The sequence below is a fragment of the Sorex fumeus genome, unplaced genomic scaffold (assembly GCF_029834395.1).
Source record: "Sorex fumeus unplaced genomic scaffold, SorFum_2.1 ptg000042l, whole genome shotgun sequence".
Classification (NCBI taxonomy): Eukaryota; Metazoa; Chordata; class Mammalia; order Eulipotyphla; family Soricidae; genus Sorex; species Sorex fumeus.
Window position 1 is genome coordinate 6,080,366 of NW_026606099.1, and position 20,885 is coordinate 6,101,250.

Below are 20,885 nucleotides of genomic sequence, written 5' to 3' on the forward strand. Positions count from 1 at the left end.
CGATTTGCTCGAGCGGGCCCAGTAACGTCTCCATTGGAGACTTTGTTGTTACTGTGTCTGGCATATCGAATACTCTCGGTAGCTTGCCGGGCTCTCCGAGAGGGGCGGAGGAATCGAACTCGGGTCGGCCATGTTGGCCGCGTGTAAGGCGAACGCCCTACCCGCTGTGCTATCGCTCCAGCGCCAAACCAAAACTAAACAAAAATAAAGAAATCAATGATACTGCCCACTCCAAATGAACCCCCTGGTGGCCACAAACTTCTAGAAGAAAAGCCCAGGTACGCAGGACCAGGGACTGAATACTCTAGGCCACTTGGTGGTGGCGTGACTGGGCTGAGCCATCTCTTCTCTTTTCGTCTCCCCACCCTTTCAGGGTCCAGGCTGTCACACCCACGAACTGCCTCTGGGCGCCATTTAAGTGCACCAATAGCCTTGATCCAGACACTCACAGATGAATCTCAAAATGGATTAGCTCCCTGCAGAGAGGTCTCTGGACCCCAATCATTTACAGTTTTAGAATTCCAGGAGTGCACAGCCACTTTTGCGGCTGTGCAAACTTCCATGATATTCGTGATAAGCAATAGAAAAATAAATTGTCTATCATCAGTCTGTGGCAGGCAGGCTTGAATGGTGGTGGGAAAATTTGAAATAATGGTGGTGGTAAGGTGTAATGGTGGTGGGATGGGTGTTGAAATGTTGAATGTAATCAATTAATGTGAACAACCTTATGATAATAAAATTTAAAAATTAAAAAAGAAAAGAAATCAATGATATAGAAATAAAAACAATGCAGTAGATCATGAAGCCAAGAGTTGGGGTTTTTGGAAAAAATTAAGATAGACAAATCCTGGCTTGAGTTACTAACAAAAAGAGAGAAATACCTAATAAATCAGTTCAGAAGTAAAAAGGGAAGAAATTAGAACAGATAACCGAGAAACACAAAAGATCATATGAGATTACTGTGAATAATTTTTCCCCCAATTATCTAGGTAATTTAGAAGAAATGGATTGATTCCTAGAGGTTTACTACTTTCCAAGGCATGAATCAGGAAAAAGTAGTAAACTTGAATAGACCTATTGCTATCAAGGAAATCAAGACAAAAAATCTCCCAAGAACAAAAGCCCATGACCAGATGTGTTCACTATAGTAAGTTTTTCCAAATCTCAAAAGAGGACCTACTACTTAATCTTCTCAAGCTCTTCCAGGAGGTAGAAGAAACAGGAGTCCTCCAAAACAATTTCTATGAAACCAGAATTACCTTAATACCAAAATTAACAGATGTATATCAACAGATACCAAAAATCAACAAAACTCAACAGTGAAAATATCTCTGTGAACATGGATGCAAAGATACTCTTTCAAATCCTAACAAATTGAATACAACAATGCATTAAATATATCATACACCAGGATCAAGTGGGATTCATTCCAGGAATGCAAGGATGGTTCAGTATAAGCAAATCAATTATGTGTTTTACCGCATTAATAAAAGGAAGGATAAAAACCATATGTGATAAGGGCTGGAGTGATAGCACAGTGGGTAGGGCATTTGCCTTGCACGCGGCCAACCCGGGTTCAATTCCCAGCATCCCATATGGTTCCTTGAGCACCGCCAGGGGTAATTCCTGAGTGCAAAGCCAGGAGTAACCCCTGTGCACCGCTGGGTGTGACCCAAAAAAGCAATATATATATATATATATATATATATACATATATATATGTGTGTGTGTGTGTGTGTGTGATGGCTGGAGCAATAGCACAGCAGTAGGGCATTTGCCTTGCGCGCAGCCAGCCTGGCCGAGCCGGGTTCAATTCCTCCGCCCCTCTCGGAAAGCCTGGCAAGCTATTGAGAGTATTCAATATGCCGAACACAGTAACAAGAAGTCTCACAATGGAGATGTTACTGGGCCCGCTCGACCAAATCAATGAACAACGGGAGGACAGTGTTTGTGTGTGTGATCATCTTCATAGAAACAAGATTCAACATCCATTCATGATGGAAACCCATAACAAAATCGGAATTGAAAGAACTTACTTGATACTGTAAAATCTATAAGCAATAAGCCCAGAGCTAACATTATCCTTAGTTGTGAAAAACGGAAAGCTTTAGTTGTGAAGGACTGAAAGCTAGAAATGAAAGTCAATTCAAAATACAACCTGTTTGTAATTTGAATTAAAATATCAGGTTTGAATATCAAGCCTGCTTCTATAAAATACACTGATAAAAACATATCCAAGAGTCCAACATATCCTGAGTGGGAAAAGACACTGAGACAGGGCCAATAGAAGACATCCCACAGCCTCTATGATGTAAACAGCCCAGATTCACGACCTCATATCAAATCTCCAAAGAGACACCCATACCAAGCCAATTTCACCAAGAGTCTCCAAGATTTTTTTTTTTATTTTATTGGCCACACTGGTCGTTATTGAGACTTAGTTCTGCGGGGTATGGTGCTGCCAGCAGGTCAACCTGTACCTGCGGGGAGAGTGCATCAGCAGCCTGATGGTGTCTTCAGGCTTCCTGATACCCCAAAACTGCGACTGTGCTTTTAGCCAGATCCCAACAACTTGGGACCAAGTTTACCAAGAAACTAAATGGCCAAAAGTTAGGTATGTGGGATCTATGCCTCAAAACCACCTTTGGCTCAGCTATACATGCTCATTTATCCGTCTTATTTCAAAGACCCATAAATAAATCTTGAAAGAGGTTAAAGCTTCAGTTAATCTCAGACCTGTGTATGGTTGAATAGACCAGGGTACCCCGAGCCTGCCAGGAGTAATTTCTCAGTGCCAGGACCAACCTTTGAGTACTTCCAGGTGTGGCCCCCAAACAAAAAAACAAACAAAAAAGATCTGGAAACCCAAGTACCTGACAACCGATAAATGGATAGAGAAATTGTAATCTAGAAACACAGTGAAATACTACTCAGCTAAGAATAGTCTTGCTGCAACCTGGATGGAATTGGAGGATGTCATCCTAAGTAAAGCAAGTCAGAAAGAAAGACAAATATGAGATGATCTCACTCAGATGCATTGTACAAAGAAGTAAAGCAAGGGATTAGATGGGCCTGAGTGGGAAAAGACCCTGAGACAGGGCCAATAGAAGACATCCCACAGCCTCTATGATGTAAATGGCCCAGATTCAGGACCTCATATCAAATCTCCAAAGAGACACCAAGCCAACTGAACAAATCTCACAGGCACACCGATCTTCAAGCAGAAAACCAGAGCCCCTCAAGAGGGGAGATGCGAACATCTGTGGTCCAGAGACACGGCAGCAAGTCTTGGAAGACACCATATCACCAGAGATCTCTCTGGGCCCCATACCAAGGCAATTTCACCAGGGCACCTCAGATGGGGCAGGTGGGGCACCTCAAATGGAGCAGGTGTGCTCTCCCCGCCTGCTCCAGATGAAGTCCCAGTGACCACAAGCTGTCTGAAGCAAGGCCCAGGTATGCAGGTTCCAGGACTAAGACTCCAGGCTGCAAGGAGTCCTGGCTCGCTCGGGATCCTGGCTGTCACACCCACAATCTGCCTCTGGACGCCATCTCAGCGCACCAATGACCCTGGTCCAGGGACTCCCAATTTAATCCCAGAATGGATTAGTGCCCTATAGAGATGTCTCTGGACCCCAACCATTTACAGTCTTAGAATTCCAGGAGTGCACAACTGCAAAAGTGGCCGTGCGACTGCTCATCATATTCAAAGTAAGCCATAGAAAATAAATTATCTAGCATCTGCCCCTGACAGGCAGGCTTGAATGTTGGTGGGAAAATTGGAACAAACTATAATGCCCCAAAGTAGAATTTACTGGGAAAATTGTCTGCTATTAAGGCAGGGTGAGGACTGGGATTGGAGGGTGGGATACTGGGGACATTGGTGGTGGAAAATGTGCACTGGTGGAGGGATGGGTGTTCGATCATTGTATGGCTGAAGCTCAAACATGAAAGCTTTGTAACTGTATCTCACGGTGATTCAATAAAAAAAAGAGGGGGGATAGCTAAATCCTCATCCTGCTAAAGCTCCAGCAGCCACACTCACACCCCGCAGCCACCATCTGCACGGTTCAGCTTCACTTCTTCACAATGAATCCTGGAAGATGCCAAGCCAACAAAAGTCCCAGGAATACTGATCTTCAGGCTGAAAACCTTGAGGCCTTCTCAAGAGTGGGTATGGGATGGGTCCCCTGTCCTCCCTACTGCCCCAAACCCTGGCAGCCACACGCGACCCCACAGCCTTTGTCATGTAAATAAACAAATGGAACCAAATCATTTTTCACATGCCCAGTTTCACAGATTCATGATTAATCTCTGAAGACATGGAAGTCACAGGTACACCAGTCTTTGGAGCTTCCTTGGGAGGGGTCAGAACAAGATCATCCAAGTTCTACATATCCTTGATCTCCTGGTGTGGACAGATAGGGCTGCACAACACCTCCAAATTCCATAATACTGACAGCCCATTAGGAGCACAACAAATTACATGGGAAAGTAGCATAGGATCCCACTAATCTCAATAAGCAAAAATAATAACACAGAATACTTAACTAGCAACACACAGATCAGTAAGTCTACAGATGATGACTTTAATAACACCATTGTGAAATAAATAATTTTCGTAAATTTTCTTTTAATGAACTATGATAAGGTAAAGGCCCTCCCGTTGATCATCGATTTGCTCGAGCGGGCCCAGTAACGTCTCCATTGGAGACTTTGTTGTTACTGTGTCTGGCATATCGAATACTCTCGGTAGCTTGCCGGGCTCTCCAAGAGGGGCGGAGGAATCGAACTCGGGTCGGCCATGTTGGCTGCGTGCAAGGCAAACGCCCTACCCGCTGTGCTATCGCTCCAGCTTGAGTAAATGAACTATGATAATTTTGATAATTCCACTTACCATTTTTTGGTAAAAAGCAACATAAAATAAATAATTTTATGCCTGCAAAGGGGGCGGATTTGGGAGATTGGTGGGAAACTGGGGACAATGGTGGAGGGAAGGTCACACTGGTCATGAGATTAGTGCTAGAACACATTAAATACCTTTTCAGGTATTTAACAATCAGTTTTGTATTATGAACAATTGTATTATGAACAATCAGTTTGTAAACTGCAGTATGATCTAAGGATTCCAAGTGGGTGGGAAGGAAGAGAACTTGGGATAACGGTGTAGGAATCTTGGCACTCTGGTGGTTGACCTGCTGTACCAGCATTGCAAGTATAAATAATACTCTGGTTCTATTGTAAACTAATAATAATAAAACTAAAAGAAGGTAAAGGCATTAGAGAAGGAATAAATAAAGGAAAAAGCCTTTCTTTTTTGCATTATATCTAAAGTAAAATGATTTTGTTTTGTTTTGATTTGTTTTGGAACCACACCCAGCAGTGTCCAGGGCTCACTTTTAACTGCCCACTCAGGGATCTTTCCTGATGATACTTTTAAGACCATATGTGATGCCAGAGATTAAAACCTGGGTCAGCTGCAAGTAAGGAAAGTGCCTTAACCCCTGTACTATCTTTCTAGCCTTAGAAAAGAACTGTCATTGTCACTGTCCTCCCGTTGTTCACCAATTTGCTCAAGGGATCACCAGTAACGTCTCCATTGTGAGACTTGTTACTCTTTTTGGTATATTGACTACACGACGGGGAGCTTGCCAGGCTCTGCCGTGCGGGCGGGATACTCTCGGTAGCTTGTCCGGCTCTCTGAAGTGATAGAGGAGTCAAACCTGGGTCAGATACATGCAAGGCAAATGCCCTACCTACTGTGCTATCGCTCCAGCCCAGAAAAGAACTATTTATTAAAAACAATAGCAGCAACACGATTGTTCAAAGGGGTGGAATATAGGCCTTATATGCCTGAAGTCCAGTTTCAGTCTCTGGCATTATAAGGTCCCCTGAGCACCACCAGGAGTGAATCTTGAGCATTTCACTTGGAGTAATTCCTAAGCATCATGAGGTGTGACCCTCCCCCCTTTTTCAAAGGCAACAATTTATTTAGTATGTATATTTATGCATATTTTATACGTATGTATAAGCATAATAGTGACAGAAATGGAGGAATTTGAAAATTTTGTTATTGTAAGGCATCTGCACTACCCATTAATTGATATAGTGTTGAGTTATTTGTATTTCTTATTTTGTGGGGAGAGATTTGGGGTCCACACCTGGTGCTTAGGAGTAATCCCCAGCAGTGCTTGGAGAATTTTGTGGTGGGGGGCATGAACTGGGGTTGGCTTCATACAAGAAAAGTGCTTTACCTCCTAACTACCTCTATGACCCAGATCATTTATAAATACACACTGCAATTCCCAAGGAAACAATATTGTGTGTGTGTAAAATGTTGTATGGTTTATATATGTATATAACAAAAGTATAACTGATATAAGAAAGGAGATAAAATAAAATTATAAAATCTCAACACTGCAAAAGGAAGCTGTATGGCAGGGGGCTGGAGCAATTACACAGCAGGTAGGGTGTTTCCCTTGCATGCAGCCAATCTGGGATGGATTCCTCAAATTCTACATGGTCTCCCAAGCACGACCAAGTGTAATTCCTGAGTGTAAAGCTAGGAGTAACCCCTGAGAATCACCAGGAATGCCTCCCCCAACAAACCCTAAAATGTATGACAAAAATGGGAGCAAAGAGGGAAAAAAGAGAAAATAGTAACAAATGTGGTACATATTAGTCCAACTTTGTAATGGTTTTGGATTGGAGGCTGGTGTTTTAATGATGAGGCGTAGCTAAATAAATAAAATATTTTGGCTATAAGTAGCAAAACACCTGGAAAAGAATGACTGAAGTTGTAAGATCATTTATTTCTCATTCAACAAAAGCCCAGGGGCTATGTATCCAGGATTGTACTACCAATTCAGTTTAAATTCAGGACTTTACTTATCTTTCTCTTTTGTGATTCTTGGTGTATGTCCTCTGGTTATCACCTCAGGCTACCAAAAATGACAATAGTTACAAACATTATTTAATTCAACAAAGTAGGAAAAGAAATATTGCTACTTGTTCCTTCTTGGAAATAGGGGAAAAAAGTGGGAGTAGGAGATGTGGTTTAAAAGGTAAGTAAAATGGTAAAATTCTATTGGTCATCTATTTTTTGTTTTTGTTCTTGGGCCACATCCTATAGTGCTGTGCTACAGAGATGATATGCAGTGCCAGGGATCAAACCATGAGCCTCCCAGATGCTTTGCACGCACAAAACATGTTGCACTATCTTCACGGTTCTAGCTCTGGATCTTTGCATGTACAGTAACTTCTGTCTAGCATTCATGGTATTTTGAATGTTTCCCACTTATTGTACCTCAGAGACTAGTTATAGTTCTGGCATGTAGTAAGTAGTTAATAAATATTTTTGAAAGTAAAGGAGGCAGAGCAAAAATAAAAACAGTTAAACACAATAGGAAGCTAATCTCCCCAAGGTAGATTGCTTCTAGCAAGTATGCCTGCCCAAGGAGCAATTAGAATACCTGTCAAGGCTGCCATTTATTATTATTATTATTATTATTATTATTATTATTTTACTTTTGGGGTCACACCCGGTGATGCACAGGGGTCACTCCTGGCTCTGCACTCAGGAATTATTCCTGGCGGTGCTCAGGGAACCATATGGGATGCTGGGAATCGAACCTGGGTCGGCCGCATGCAAGGCAAATGCCCTACCCGCTGTGCTATCACTCCAGCCCTTCAAGGCTGCCATTTAGATTTGAAAGATAATGAAGTGATTTTCAGACCAGCAAAATATAAAGAAGTTCATACTACTAAACCAGTGTTTCAAGAAATGTTAAAGCTCCAAATTGGGAGAGAGAAAACTAAAATCAACCAAAGACTCCTGGCACATAATCGTCCCAATTACTGCCAGAAGTGACCCAGGAATACAGAGCTGGGAGTAGCCCTTGGCATCACTGGATATGGCCCCCAAGCCAAAACAATGAAAAAGACTTAAAAAATTTTTTTTAGTGTTTTGGGCCACACCCAGCTGTTCCCAGGACTTTCTCCTGGCTCATGTTCAGGAATCAATCTTGACGAGGCTCAAGGGACCATATGGGGTTCAGGGACCAAATCCAAGTCAGCTGCTTGCAAGGCAAAAGTCCTACCCACAGGCCAGAGTGATAATACAGCAGGTAGGGCACTTGCCTTGCATATGGCCCACCCAGGTTTTATCCCCCGCATCCCAAATGGTCCTCCAAGCCCACCAGGGGTGATTCCTGAGCACCACCAGGTGTGGCCCCAAAGTTAAAAAGTAAAGAGACTTACCCTTTGTATTATCTCTCTAGCCCCTCAAAAAGACATTTTATTTTTTTAATTTTAATTTTAATTTTAATTTTTTTTTGCTTTTTGGGTCACACCCTGCAATGCTCAGGGATTACTCCTGGCTCATGCACTCAGGAATTGCTCCTGGCGGTGCTCAGGGGACCATATGGGATGCTGGGAATCGAACCTGTGTCGGCCATGTTGGCTGCGTGCAAGGCAAACGCCCTACCCGCTGTGCTATCACTCCAGCCCCACAAAAAGACATTTTAGAAAGATGAAATTTTGGGGCTGGATGATGCCCAGGTTTATTCACCATATGGTTAACCTGAGCAACACTGGTAGTGATCCTGGGTATCACCTCATACCTCTTAGAAAGCTATTAAAAAAAAGACAAGAATCAATAGATGTTGACAAGGACGTAGAGAAAAAGGAACCCTCATATACTATTAGTGGGAATATAAATTATGCTACCACTATGGAAGGACTGGAGCGATAGCACAGCGGGTAGGGTGTTTGCCTTGCACGAGACCAACCTGACTGACCCAAGTTCGATTCCTCTGCCCTTCTTGGAGAGCCCGGCAAGCTACCGAGAGTATCCCACCTGCACGGCAAAGCCTGGCAAGCTACCCGTGACGTATTTGATATGCCAAACACAGTAACAACAAGTCTCACATGGAGACATTACTGGGCCTACTCGAGCAAATTGATGAACAATGGGAGGACAGTGCTATAGCTCAGTGCTACTGCTATGGAAGACAATATGGAGGTTTCTCGAAATATTAAAAATACATCTACTATATGATCTAGAAATTCCACATCTGTGCTTTTCTTTTAAAAAAACTTATTGAATACTGTGGTTTACAAAGTTGTTCGTAATATAACTGTTGTATTATGTTGTTTCAGTTGTTTCAGGTATTTAATGTTCCAACACTAATTCCACGACTTATGTGAACTTCCCTTCACCAGTGTCCCTCCAAGCCTGTCCCCTTAAATTTACTTCATATTGTTTGCTAGAACAAAATGACAAATGGAATTATCAAACTTAGATTAATATGAGTCAATTTGTGATAATTCTTATATCTCACAATGGTGCCACTAAACTCATTGTCTTAGAATTTACCCTGCTGGTTGGTGTTAATTGAGTCATCTTTGTTACTACTTTCTTTCATTCATTGAGCTTGGTGTGTTTCTTTGCAACTTTCCCATCAAATTTTCTGTGCTCCTACTGGGCTGTCAGTCCTATGAAATTTGGAAGTGTTGTGTGACCACATATACGACCTCATGCTACAGGAGCTGTGGAGCTGGGATCTGGTGTCTTGGCAACTTGATGAGGTTCAGTGTGGAGCTGGTTTGTTCATATGCTGGAGTAACCCAGAGGTGTGGGTCGGGGCTGCTGGGCCTTCCCGAGTCTGAAAAGGCCCCAGAGTTCTCAGCCTGGAGATTGATCTACCTGGGACAATTTAGTGGCTTGGCATTTTTCCTCTACTTCTCTGTTTTTGTCTAATGACTCTAAAAACACGAATTTGTAAATATTTGAACCCCTGAGCTCATTATCATTCCTAATAGTCAAGATAAGAAAAGAACCTAAGTGCCCACTGACTAATAAATGGATTAAGACACGGTACATTTATATAATGGAATAATACTCAGCTATGCAAAAAAGGGAAATCTTGCCATTTTGCTTGCAGCAGTATGAAAGGACTTTTGAAGGAATTATACTAAGTAAAATAAGCCAGAAAAGTAAAGACAAATCATTTATGATCTTGCTCATATCCAGAAATGAAATGGAGAAATAAAACAAAACCAAAAATGAACTCTTGAAATAACAAATTGTGATTATCAGAGGAAGGGTGTGTGTGCGTAACAGGTAGGTAGTGGGGGTTGGTAAAAGACATTTGGTGATATGAGGAGAGTGGCATATCTAGTTGTTGAGGTGTGAAGCAGTACGCCTGAAATAGACAATATTGTAGACCAGTGTTAACCGTAAGGTTTTTGCTTTATTTGTATTTGAGTCAACCTGGTGGAGCTCAGGGCTGTTCCTCCTCTGTGCTGAATGTTCCCAGTCATGCTCAGGGGACTATGTTGTTCTAGGGATGGACCCAGGCCTCTAGTATGCAAAGCATGTACTCAGATGTGTCTCCCCAGTCAATTAAACCTTAATTTTGAAAAAATCTGGGTCAATAGATATTTAATAGTTATATAGGAATATAATATGAAAAATGTTATTCAAAGAAAAACGTATATATCTATACAACCATTGTAGCCATGAAAAATTCTATCACCCAAAATCGGCTGTTGATTTACTTACTTCAGATATGTAAAGGAAACTGATAAAAATTAAATTTCTAATTATACCCTATAACTTATTTAGTCTAGTGGTTATTTTTGGCCTGATAACATTTCTTTTCATTAACATTTATGCTCATGGTATATGATTTTATATTGTATAATTATATAGTAACATTTTTACTATTATTTACTATGGGCTATAGCGATAGCACAGAGGGTAGGGTGTGTACCTTGTGTACCTTGCACATGACTGACCTGGGTTTGATTCCTCTATCTCTCTTGGAGAGCCCGGCAAGCTGCTGAAAGTATCTTGCCCACATGGCAAAGCCTGGCAAGCTACCCGTGATGTATTCAATATGCCAAACACAGTAACAACAAGTCTCATGATGAAGATGTTACTGGGCCCGCTCGAGCAAATCGATGAACAACGGGAGGACAGTGAGAGTGACAGATTATAGAATATTAAATATTTTACTTTATGTTCTATTTTGTCTGGACAAATTTGTGATTTTATAGTTTATTGGGACCAGAGAGATACTACAGTACGTAGGGTGCTTGTCTTGTAGATGGCTAACCCAGATTAGATTCCTGGCACCACGTTTGATTCCTTCAACCCACCAGGAGTGATCCCTGAATGCAGGGTCAGAAGTACAGTTGGGTATGGCCTCTAAACAAACAGAGTTCTTACTGTAGGATTTGAATTTCACCTGATAAAATCAGACTGTTCCTGTGAAATCTTTCAGTTTATGAAAATTCAGTTTTCTTAGTTTAGAACTTTAAATAATTCTTCTGTTCTGAAATAGGTAATACAAATTTCAAAACTTTTCACTAACAAAGGAAAGGGCTTCTCTGGTTTAAGAATCTGTTTTAGAGCTGAAGACATAGTACAGCATACAGGGTGCTTGTTTTACATGTAATCAACCCAGGTTCAGTCCTCACTACCACCAGGACTGATCCCTGAGAACCACCTGGTATGGCTCAAAACAAACAAACACACAAAATCTGGCTTAAAGGATTTGGGAATGTGGAACCATATGACCACTTAAATTATCCTCTCCAAATTCTTTCAGTCTATCCTGGAGTAAAAAGCACAGAATTAATCTCAAAAGAGACCTAAATATGATCACTGCATTCCAGATCATACTTCTGAATTATATGGGCAAAAGCATGCTTTTTATCCATCATTGTGGTTGTGCTGTAGTACAAAAATAAACCCTTAAGGACAAATTTCAAAGTATATCTATCTAGTATTAGTTTTAGGCTTCATAGTATTGTTAAATGTTACTGGATTATGATTATTTTGGGGAGTGGAGAGAGAGAGCATTCCATCCTGTGCTTATTCCTGACTATGTGCTTAGGGATCATCCCTGGCAAGATTTAGGGCACCTTATGGATCAAGTCTAGGTCTGCCACATGCTAGGCCAAGTACCTCACCCACTCTACTATCTCTTAAGCCCCTATTGTTTCTTTTCTCTTATTCCAGGAGAAACAGCTGCAGCCCTATAAAGAGAAACACTAAAGGACCAATATTGGATTCACCTGTGAGTTTATTTCTGGTATTTATCTCCTTGTCTACTTCAAACATTGACTTTTGGCAACTTCCTGATTCTACAGGAGAATCAAGTTTAGGAAGCATAGGTATATGTCTGAAAGGTATGGAGAGAGTCAGCAGGTGCTTGCCTTGCATGCAGCTGACCTGAGTTCAATCCCAGCACCCCATATGGTCAGAGTAATGCCAGGAATGATTCCTGAGTGCAGAGCTAGGAGTAAGTCGTGAGCACAGGTGTGGCCCCAAAACCAAAAAACAAAACTAAAAAGTATGTGACTGAAGACACTACCAATAGCTAGAGTGGTTTTAGAACTTTAACTTACCGTGACTGAATAGATGAAAGAGATTTTCTGAGAGTAGATTGAATATCTAACTGGAGTAGCAGAGGAATATCTGGGTACCCTCCCAGTTCATCCCAGAGTAAATTTAATGATGTCTTCTCTGTTATTGGATAACTTGATGTGGACAGATCAGTGTTCCAAATGGCTTCCATCTGATCTCCTTGTCTAGAGAATTAAAGAACAGTAATTGGAAGGATCAAAGTTTTCCTGACCTCTGTAACAATATGATTCTGTTCTCCCCTCTTTATCACCATCCTTTTTATCACCATCTTCTCTCCCGGACACTAAGGAACATTAGGTATTCATACCTTGAGAGATAAATAAAAATAGTAAAACTTGATGAAATAATTACTAATTTCCATAACTTCACCTAGCAAAACTAGGAGAAGTTTTAAAACTACCATCTAAAACTACCATTAAGGGGGTCTGAGAGATAGCACAGCGGGTAGGGCGTTTGCCTTGCACGCGGCTGACCCAGGTTCAATCCTCGGCATTCCATATGGTCCCCCGAGTACCACCAGGAGTAATTCCTGAGTGCAAAGCCAGGAGGAACCCCTGAGCATTGCTGGGTGTGACACAAAAACCAAATAATAATAATAAAATTAAAAAAAAAATAAAACCACCATTCAGGGGAACAGTACCACCCAGCAGGTCAACCTGTACCTGCAAGGCGAGTGCATCAGCAGCCTGATGGTGCCTTCAGGCTTCCTGATACCCCCAAATTGCCTCTGTGTCTCTGGCCGGACCCCAACAACTAGGGACCAAGTTTCCTGAGAAATTAAATGGCCAAAAGTTAGTTATGTGGGAATCACGCCCACAAACTATCTCTGGCTCAGCTATACTAGCTCACTTATGGGCCTTGCTTCAGAGACGCATAAATAAATCTCAAAAGAGATCAAAAGCAGGCCATTTAACGCATTAGTGGCCATAACTCAGAGACTCACAAATGAAACTCAGAGGAGAGCAGCCTGCTACAGAGATGTCTCCCCACTTCACGCCAGGCTGATTTCACCAGGGCACCTCAGAGGGGGACAGGTGTGTCCTTCCACCTTCCCCAAATGAACCCCAGCATAAGCAAACCTCCAGAACCCAATTGCTGCCATGCTTATGGCCAACCTTCACAGGCTTGTCCTGAGCCCCCTATGCATGAGAATGAATCCGCTAAAAAAAAAAAAAAAGAAAAAAGACAGGTTTGCCAGATCAGTGACTGAAAACTCCAGGCTTCACGGAGTTGGGTATGGGTGACCTTCCCCCATCTCCCCACCCCTCCCGTTTCCTGGCAGTCACACACAGGAACTGTCTGTGGGTGCCATTTAAGCGCATTAATGGCCATGATTCAGAGACTCACAAATGAATCTTGGAAGAGAGAAACATGCCACAAAGATGCCTCTGAACCCTAAATATTTATTTATTTAGTTATTATTATTATTATTTTAAAAAAATTTATTGAATCACCGTGAGATAGTTACAAGCTTTCATGTTTGGGTTACAATCACACAATGATCAAACACCCATCCCTCCACCAGTGCACATTCCCCACCACCACCATCCCCAGTATACCCCCTCCTTTCCCACCCTCCCCCTGCCTCCATGGCAGACAATATTCCCCATACTCTCTCTCTACCTTTGGGTATTATGGTTTGCAATACAGACACTGAGAGGTTCTCATGTTTGTGGACCCTAAATATTTAAAAATTTCAGAATTCCAGGAGTATGCGGCCACTTTCACAGCCACATGATACCTCATAGTATTCATGGCAAGCAATACAAAATAAATTATTTAGCATCTGCCAAAGACAGGGGCTCAGGACAAGCCTGTGAGTAAGACGGGGTGGTGGTGGAAAGATTCAAAGCAATAGTGATGGGAAGATTAAATAGTGATGGGATTGGTGTTGAAATATTGAATGTAAATAATTATTGTGAACAACTTTATGAAAAATTTTAAAAAATGTAAATAAAAAATTCAATGCAGAGTTTATGCCTGTTTCAATCAGCTTAACAAGTGGCTGAATATATAGCAGTACTACTACATAAAAAAATAAAAACTACTTTTCTAACTTTATGGACTATACAGATTGCATATAGGTCATCCCTCCTACAATATTTATTTTTCTGTTTTTTTCCCTAAATCCCCTTTTTGGGGTGAGGGTCACACCCAGCTGTGCTCTGGGCTTACTCTTGGCTTTGTGCTCATAGATCATTCCTGACTGGGCTCTGGGAACCATATATGGTGCCTGGAATAAAATCTGAGTTGACCAAATGCAAGGCAAACACCCTACCCTCTCTACTATCTCTCTGACCCTAACACTTCTTTCTTTTTAGACAATAATGTTTTAAAAATAATATTACTTTTTGAAAGATTAAGAAAACTAAGATAATTTGTTTCTTAATAAGGTAAGTGTGGCTTCACACTTTTAAAAGAACTCAAAATCAAATATTAAATCTTTAAGTAGTATGTATGTAAATAAGCCTAATGTTAAGTTAGCTAAGTTAGAATTTCCACTGTAGGGGATTGGAGAGATAGTACAGCATATAAAATAAGCCTCACATGCAGCTGAGCCAAGAGCTACAGCTATCATCACATATGGTCCCGTAAGCACCACTCAGAGTTATCTAAGTACTGAGCCAGAATTAAGTCCTCAGCACAGCCAGCTGTAGCCCCAAAACAAAGCAAATGAACAAAACCCAAATATAGTTTTCACTGCACCATATCTCAGTTGTGGGAAAGGGAAGCTCTTGGGCAGAAAAATAAAGCATAGCTTTCACACAGACTGAAATTTAATGTCAGTCTTTTATCACATACCTAAATTCCTTGAAAGTGTCGTATTTTCTGTCCTCTTTCATTCGTTCTTCTGGGAATGGTTGTTGGACAGGTTTGCTAGGTGCTTTGGTTACAGGTGTCTGCTTTTTGTCAGTGATCAAGGGAATGGGTAGACTAAGATTCAACCCATACATCTCTATGAGCTAAAAACAAAAAAGAAATCAGAAAAGGAAACTTTAGAAAAGTATTTTGGGCTCTCCCTAGGCTGAAATATGTTTGTTTTCTGGTTTGTTTAGCTGTGCTCAGGGGAAACTCCTGGTTCCTTAAGAGACTTGTCTAAGGTCTTTCATTGAGTTGATTTTAAGTCTCTTAGTGACTTGGCTTTAATGCAGTCAATCTCATTCAGAACGAATGGTGTCTTAACCACCGTCCCAATACAGTGTAGGCTATTCATTAATCTACCTTTTCTCCTTTTGTTTTTTCCTTTACGGTTTATATCTACCGTTAATATCTACCTTATATTTACGTTTATATCTACCTTTATATCTACCTGATCATCTAGCTTTCTTGAGTGCTACCCCCACCCCATATCCTTGTTTATCTTGTGAAATACTCAGGTATTGTGATTTCTGTTAGATCATTCATGACACTGCCAACTTATTTTGCTTTACTCCATCTGCATTGACCATGTTTTCCATGCCAGAAAACTATCAAAGATAACTTTTTTCCTTTTATCATTAAAAAAAATAGTGCCACTGTTTGAAATATAACTGTTCTGGGTGCTGGAGCAATAGTATATTATAGAAACTTGCCTTTTTCCCTCCTGACCCAGATTTGATCCCCAGCCCTCAATATGGTCCCCCGAGCCCTGCCAGGAGTGATCCCTGAGTGCAGAGCCAGAACTAAGCCTTGAGGAATCAAAAGAAGAAAAAAAAATATAACTTTTCTCGGAAATTCAGATGACTTTGATTTGGATCAGACAGTAATGAGGAATATTTCTGAATCTCTAAAGTAGCAGTTAATCTTATAAGTGAATTTGGAAAATAAAAGGCTATGTAAAGTGTTTTTGGAACTTCAGCTTATGATACTATCCTAAGTACATAGACCTAGAGCAAATAACTGTTCTTGGTGCTATAACTTTTTGGAAGGTCCTATTGCTTCTGGAAAGTACTGCTGTTTATCACAGTAAAAGAGCTGATGTCAGAGTTCTGCAGTATGACCTATACCTGGTGGCATGTAGGCAAGTTAAATAAATTCTCTTATAGTAAACTTGTAATATCAAAATTTAATTTGATAGTTTTGAGTAGAGAATTAATCACCAAGAATCTGTTGTAGAGCAACAGGAGGAGTTACATTGTATTTCTAGAAGCTGATGGATGGGGGTTGTTCTAGAAAGATATGGAGTATATTCGAGTCTCTCCTGATATATTTTTAATTTTTAATTTTTTTAATTGAATGACCCTGAGATAGACCATTACAAACCTGTTCATGATTTAGTTTCAGTCATACAGTGTTCCAGCACCCATTCCTCCACCAGTGTACACTTCCCACCACCAATGTCCAACCATCTTCCAACTCCCACCCACCATCCCCCAGCCGGCAATTTTCTTCTCTCTGTTTCCTTTTGTGCATATGATTTGCAATACAGGTAACAAGAGGCTATTATGTTTATTCAGGGAATTCAGTTTACTGTGGATTTTGATCTCTTTTGAGATTTATTTATGGTTTTCTGGAGCAAGGCCAGTGGAAGGCCATGGTAGCACAGGAGTTGGTTTGTGGGGGTGACTGCCATGACCTCTGGGAGTATAGGGAAGTAGGGCAAGGTAGCACATCCTGACTCCAAGAAAGCCTAGAGATTTCAGTAATGAAACCTGCACACCTGAATTTTCAGCATGGTAATTTCTCAGTGAGGTCTGTCTCAAAACGGTGGAGTCCAGCTGGGGACATGGCAATGATTTTGGATTTTGGAAGCAAGCAGCTGCCAGGGGCTATGTTAGGGCAGGCACTGGGATAACCTCCAGTGTGCCCCCAAAACATGAGTATTCAGTCATGCACAGGTCTGAGAAGATGTACTGCATCTTTTTTTCAAATCTCTTTTAAGACTTATTTCTGACTCTCTGGAGCAAGGCTGATAAATGAGCTTGTATGGTGAAGCCAGAGGTGGCTTGTGGACATGACTCCCATGTACCTAAATTTTAGTGGTTAAATTTCTTGGAAAACTTGGTCTCAAGTTGTTGGAGCCTAGCTCGGGACATAGTGGTGACTTTGGGGTGTCTAGAAGTCCAAGGATCCCATCAGGCTGCTGATGATCTTGTCCATGAGGTCCAGGTTGACCCGTTGGCAGTGTAGTACCCCCTGGGCCCCAGCAGTGATGGCAGCAGTGGCCCTGCTAGGGACCAGAACCCGGGCCAGGACAGCTACCTTTTGTGACTCGGTTGCTCTGGGCAGGTCATAGCTACCAGTTCAGCAGAAGCTGACCAAGAGACACATGCCCTGGTCCTCAGGTTCAATATCCAGCATTTGGCACTCAGGGAGATTCTTCATCCATAATATGCTGCAGGCTTCACTCTTTTTGAGATGTACTTGGAGCACTGCAAGTGCTCTTAACCACGGGAGCAGTGGCAGAGTTAGTCCGGACGTAGTTTTGGGGTCTGGAATGCACCCACAGGTACTTGGGGCACGGGGTGGCAGTGGCGGCTCTGATCTGCTTGGGACACTGTAGCAGCTCCGTGGCCCGCACCCTGAGCAGCAATGGAAATCTTTTAGTCTTGGGACGGATTCGAGCCCAGTGCAGGTGCCTGGGTGACTGCGAGTTTCTGGGGCTACTCAGCCACCCAAGTCAGCTGCTCATGGTGGGTACTTGGGGTCCTGCTGCAGCTCCGCAGCCTGCATCTGTTGCCACAGGAGCAGCAGAGGAGGTCTTTTAGTCTTGTGCAGGTTCTGGGCCCAGTGCAGACACTGTGCAGGCACTTGGCCAGCAGGAAGCTTCCGGAACCACCCAGCCGCTCAAGCAGGTCGTTTGTGGTGGAAACCTGGGGCACAACAGCAGTTCCAGGTGCCAGACTGGTCTTGAAAACTGCCTTTAGAAGGAAATGACACTTAAATTCATTCCTGAAAAATTATGCAGAGTTTTTGTGCCGTAGCGCCCTGCAGTTCAGAGTTCTGGGAGCTGCGATCGATCCACCCATTCTGGCCCGTGATCCTGGCCCCTGTGTCAACACAGCCACGATGTTGGATCCCTCTCTCCTAATGTTTCTTCATCTACATTCTAATCCATATTCCAATTAAGAAATTTCACTGGGTCTGGAGTGATAGCACAGCGGGTAGGGCGTTTGCCTTTCATGTTGCTGACCCAGGTTGGATTCCCAGCATCCCATATGGTCCCCGAGCACCGCCAGGAGTAACTCCTAAGTGCAGAGCCAGGAGTAACCCCTGTGCATCCCTGGGTGTGATCCAGAAAGCCAAAAAAAAAAAAAAAAAGAAATTTAACTGGAGTAATGATATTGTGGGTTTAATGGTGAATATCCCAAAATACATGTTACTAAGAACCTGTGAATGTGGATTTCTTTAAAAAAAAATGTTATTTGTTCTGGAAATTAGATCATTCTGTTTATTTATTTTTGCTTTTTTGGGTCACACCTGGCAATGCGCAGGGGTTACTCCTGGCTCTGCACTCAGGAATTACTCCTGGCAGTGCTCAGGGGATCATACGGGATGCTGGGAATTGAACCCGGGTTGGTCCCCGCGAGCAAGGCAAACATCCTACCTGCTGTGCTATTGCTCCAGCCCCGAGATGAGATCATTCTGGATTAACCAGGTGGGATGCAACAAGACAATGGCTTTATGTGGGATAGAAAAGAAGACAAGACACACTGGAAAGGACACGGGAAGGACAGAGGTAGAGATTGGAGTTAGGCAGTTCCAAGCTAAAGAACAGCAGGGATTGTCTGCAAGTCTTTCCTAAAGTGTCCACCCTCACGCCACATGGGGGTACAGGAACAATTGAAGGGGCAGTAGCACCTCAGGTGCACTTGGTGAGTTTTCTGTTTGCTTTTAAAAGGTTGATTTCTAGGCGGTGCTGAGTATTTTTTTTTTTAAGGTGGAAGTAGGCCAAATAAGTGTGGGAACCTCTGAATCTAGGCTAAAAGCATGAAAACAGATTTCTTCTTCAGAGAATCCAGAAGGCTCCAACACTGCCAACACTCTAATTTCATGAACTGGTATCCAAAACTGTGGAATAATACGTTTCTATTTGTTTTGGGCCACCAAGTTGTGGTGATTTGCTTCAGGTCCTATAAGGAACTAACGTACATGGTATCTCCAGGTGGTTGTTTTTTTCAAAGTTTACTACTTTGGTTGGGCTGGAGCAATAGCACAGTGGTAGGGCGTTTCCCTTGCAAGCAGCCAGCCTGGCCGAGCTGGGTTCAATTCCTCCGCCCCTCTCGGAGAGCCCGGCAAGCTACCAAGAGTATTTCGCCTGGCAAAGCCTGGCAAGCTTGGCAAAGCCTGGCAAGCTACCCGTGAGGTATTCAATATGCCAAACACAGTAATAACAAGTCTCACAATGGAGAGGTTACTGGGCCTGCTCGAGCAAATCGATGAACAGTGGGAGGACAGTGCTACAGTGCTACTACTTTGGTTTATTTGTTTTCATTTACAGAACACGGAGAAAGGAAATAGAAAAGATTACCTGGCTAAATGTGGTTATCATTTCCCTTAGGCACTGATCTCTTTTTTCCTCTACAGATTTCTGCTTCTGCGTCCAGGCCTGCATCACCTTTTTCTGGTAGTCATCAAGTCTGTTTAGCATTATGCTGAGGTTCTGAAACTCATAGCCTTTCCCAGTGTTTTGGATGGCTTTCATTCGTTTGATTATATTGTTTCTTGAAACAAATGAAAAGATTTTAATAGATTATTTTAATATAGCTAAGAATATAGTAATATTGATACACTCACATTTTTCATCTCATCCTTAGTATGTGGGGAGGGATCACTTAGATAAAGGAGGCTTACTTAAAATTGACCTTCATTTGGGGGCCAGAGCCATAGTACAGCAGGTAGGTGTTTGCCTTGCATGCGGCCAACTCGGGTTTGATTCCTGGCATCCCATATAGTCCCCTGAGTACTGCCAGGAGTAATCCCTCAGCACAGACAGAGCCAGGAGTAAGCCCTGAGTACAGCTGGCTGTGGCCCAGCCTGCTGCCCGCCCAAAAAAACACACACAAAGATTAGACATTAATCTGTTTCCTTATATGACTAAACTATCAAAAATATTTACAATTATTACATTTTATTTTCAGTATTTTAACATTATATAGTATTATTTTAATATATTAAAAATTTAAAGGTCTGTTTATAAGAAATATTACCTGGGGGAACAAGGTCACTGTCACTGTCACTGTCCTCCCTTTGTTCATCAATTTGCTCGAGTGGGCCCAGTAACATTGTGAGACTTGTTACTGTGTTTAGCATATCGAATACGTCACAGGTAGCTTGCCAGGCTTTGCTGTGCAGGTGAGATGCTCTCAGTAGCTTGCCAGGCTCTCTGAGAGGGATGGAGGAATCGAACTTGGGTCGGCTGTGTCGGCCGCATGCAAGGCAAACACCCTACCCGCTGTGCTATTGCTCCAGCCCAACTATTATATGTATTAAATAAATATTAAATAATTTTGGGGGAGTGTCCACACCC

At 42.2% G+C, this 20,885-nt stretch overlaps 1 protein-coding gene across 1 annotated transcript in view; it reads right to left on the minus strand.

Annotated features, from left to right (window-relative positions):
* Window positions 1–12,122: 12,122 nt before the first annotated feature.
* Window positions 12,123–20,885, minus strand: part of FAM186A (family with sequence similarity 186 member A) — a 95,635-nt gene continuing 86,872 nt past the window's right edge. The window contains exons 11-15 of the mRNA XM_056119992.1: window positions 19,887–20,079; window positions 15,239–15,399; window positions 13,733–13,735; window positions 12,418–12,600; window positions 12,123–12,153 (exon numbers count right to left, since the gene is read on the minus strand). Coding sequence (XP_055975967.1) covers window positions 12,123–12,153; window positions 12,418–12,600; window positions 13,733–13,735; window positions 15,239–15,399; window positions 19,887–20,079 — 571 coding nt within the window. The remainder of the gene's footprint in view (window positions 12,154–12,417; window positions 12,601–13,732; window positions 13,736–15,238; window positions 15,400–19,886; window positions 20,080–20,885) is intronic.